This window comes from Trichechus manatus, unplaced genomic scaffold, assembly GCF_000243295.1.
Source record: "Trichechus manatus latirostris isolate Lorelei unplaced genomic scaffold, TriManLat1.0 scaffold00511, whole genome shotgun sequence".
Taxonomy (NCBI): Eukaryota; Metazoa; Chordata; class Mammalia; order Sirenia; family Trichechidae; genus Trichechus; species Trichechus manatus.
In genome coordinates, this window is record NW_004444447.1 from 28,686 (window position 1) to 31,143 (window position 2,458).

The window sequence follows — 2,458 nt, forward strand, 5'->3', positions numbered from 1 at the left end:
ATGGGCTGTTTCATTTTATACTTGTACAGCAGGAACTGCTCCAATAAACCTGCCCTCTTGGTTAGAGGATCTCGGTGTGAGCTCTTAGTGGAAGCTGGAGCCTGGGAGATGCTTGGGTCTTCTCCATTTTGGCTGTTTCCACCTTCATCAGATCTTCTGCAATAAATGCCTGAAGAAGTAATGGTGGTGGATGGGGCCCTCTGAGGCTCCTGGGGAGTGCTGCTTGACACAGCCGCATGTGAGCTCTGGGTAATCTGGAGACCACTCCCAATAGGAAGAGAAGATGAGAAGGGGGGTTCTCCTTCCTTTACTAAAGTGGCCTGAGTGCCCTCGAATACCTGGGTCTCACCTTGGGCCTTGTTGAGATTTTCAAAGACTTGGAGATCGCCGTTCTGATCATGAGGCATGATGACTCTGGTCAGCGACAGCAAGCAGGATCATGGGCAGGCGGGCGGGTGATATGGGCTCTCAGGAAGAGGGAGGCTGAGAGGGTGTGCACCCCTTCAGCAGGCAGGTTTCCACCTTGAGTTTAATGAAGGACACCTCTTCAGTTTTCCACGGGGGCCCTGATCTACTTTTCTCTTGTTCAGCCTGTTCTTTGAGAACTCTGTGGAAGAATTAAGAGAAAGAGTTAGACTGCAGCCTGCCAGCCCTGCCTGGGACTTACTGAGGTAACAGAATGGGTGCCATTGGGAACCCCCATTCTGGATGGGAGACCACTCAGTTCACATTCAGGGCCTTATCATATTAACTGTTGACAGGGCCTGGGCCCGCACACTTTTACTACTCTAAAGTTGACACCTGAAATCCCCCAGAACTCACAACAAGGAGGTGAAGGGTGCCTTATCTCACTACCCATAACCAGAAGTGCCCAGCGCTGACTAAATATCCAGTTAACCCTGAAACTAAATAAATCTCTGTTTCTCTGCTCATATATAATTGTTTACACTCACATGTGTTTGTGTGTGTGTGTATGTGTATTAAAACTTTTAAAAACAGAAAGATATAGTCTACTTGTAAAAATATTGAGCAATATACATAACGTTCTACAGCATGACCTGGGGGAAGCCGTCCAAGTGGAACTCAGAAGGATAGTATAGCCTTAGATAGATTTATCATAAAAATATTGAAAACATCCAAATGATTTAAGACTAGAAAAAGGATAGCATATTAAATCTAAAGAATTAGAAGGGAGAAAATAATGAGGATAGATGCAAACATGATGAATTAGGAGAAGTTCACTATGAGTTGGACGTGATGGCAACGGGTTTGGTTTGGATCCCTGGAGGTGCAGTGGTTAAGAGTCAACTGCTAACCGAAAGGTCAGCAGTTTGAATCCATCAGCTGCTCCCTGGAAACCCTATGAGGCAATTCTGCTCTGTCCTATACGGTTGCTATGAGTCAGAATTAACTGGTTTGGGTTTTGTTGTTGTTGTTCTTAGAGTCATCTGATGAAAGACATTCTTTAAAAAGGTTTATATACTAATTCTTATAAATATTATCAGTTACAAAAGAAAGAAATAGAAATAAGGGATATTATATAAATACAATTGTACATAATATAACTCAGAAGAGATTTAAAGATTATAAGAGAACACTATAAATAAGTTTTACCATTACATCAGGATAACAAATGGAGGACAAGTAAAGGTTCTAGCTATAGAATTGTTTCAGTTAATAAACTCAAAAGTATGATAGAATTAGAGAATTCCCATTCTGTAGCCCCTAATGAATTAATGGATAAAGGTGATGATCCTCAGGGACTGCCAATGTCACCACAAAGGGAAACAGCAAACATTATATATCTCCTAATGGAAGTGCACGGTGTCATCTCTAGAGTGTTCCTGCCAATAGACAGATTAATAAGTAAACCTTAATCTGAACAAGCTTCTACCTATTGAGGATTATGGATGCTGAGCGTCAGGTATATTGGGTTCATTTTTCCATTCTCTGTACTGCCGTATATGTTTGAGAATTTCTATAATAAAATTTAGAAACCTTCAAATTTGAAAGAGAACAATTTTTACCCATTCTACTCATTGCTGTCAAGTCGATTCTGACTCATAGCAATTGTACATTGGTCCATAAAGCAACAGAAAAATGTAATCGAATAATACAAACTGAAACTGTAGCCCTAATCCAAGACACCCTCAAAATGTTCCAGGACCAGCCAGGTTTGGAGGCCCGTTACATCAAATGGTCAAAGAAAAACTAGTCACCATACTATGTAAACTCTTCCAAACCACACTAAAGAATGGTAAATCACTCAACCACTTTAACAGACTAGCTGTCCTTGATACAAACAACAGATAAGGCTACCCCAAGAAAAGAACACTTGGGTCATGCTCACTGACATAGAGACAATTTTCCTAAATAACTTAATAGCAGATCCAATATAGCAGAGAACTAAATGAAGAAATAGGCTGTGCCCAAGGAACACAAAGATGATATCTTATTA

At 40.9% G+C, this 2,458-nt stretch overlaps 1 protein-coding gene across 1 annotated transcript in view; it reads right to left on the reverse strand.

Moving 5' to 3' along the window:
- Positions 1 to 407, reverse strand: part of LOC101357949 (melanoma-associated antigen B4-like) — a 23,376-nt gene extending 22,969 nt beyond the window's left edge. Inside the window, exons 1-2 of the mRNA XM_023725862.1 lie at positions 350 to 407; positions 3 to 169 (exon numbers count right to left, since the gene is read on the reverse strand). Coding sequence (XP_023581630.1) covers positions 3 to 169; positions 350 to 407 — 225 coding nt within the window. The remainder of the gene's footprint in view (positions 1 to 2; positions 170 to 349) is intronic.
- Positions 408 to 2,458: the final 2,051 nt, after the last annotated feature.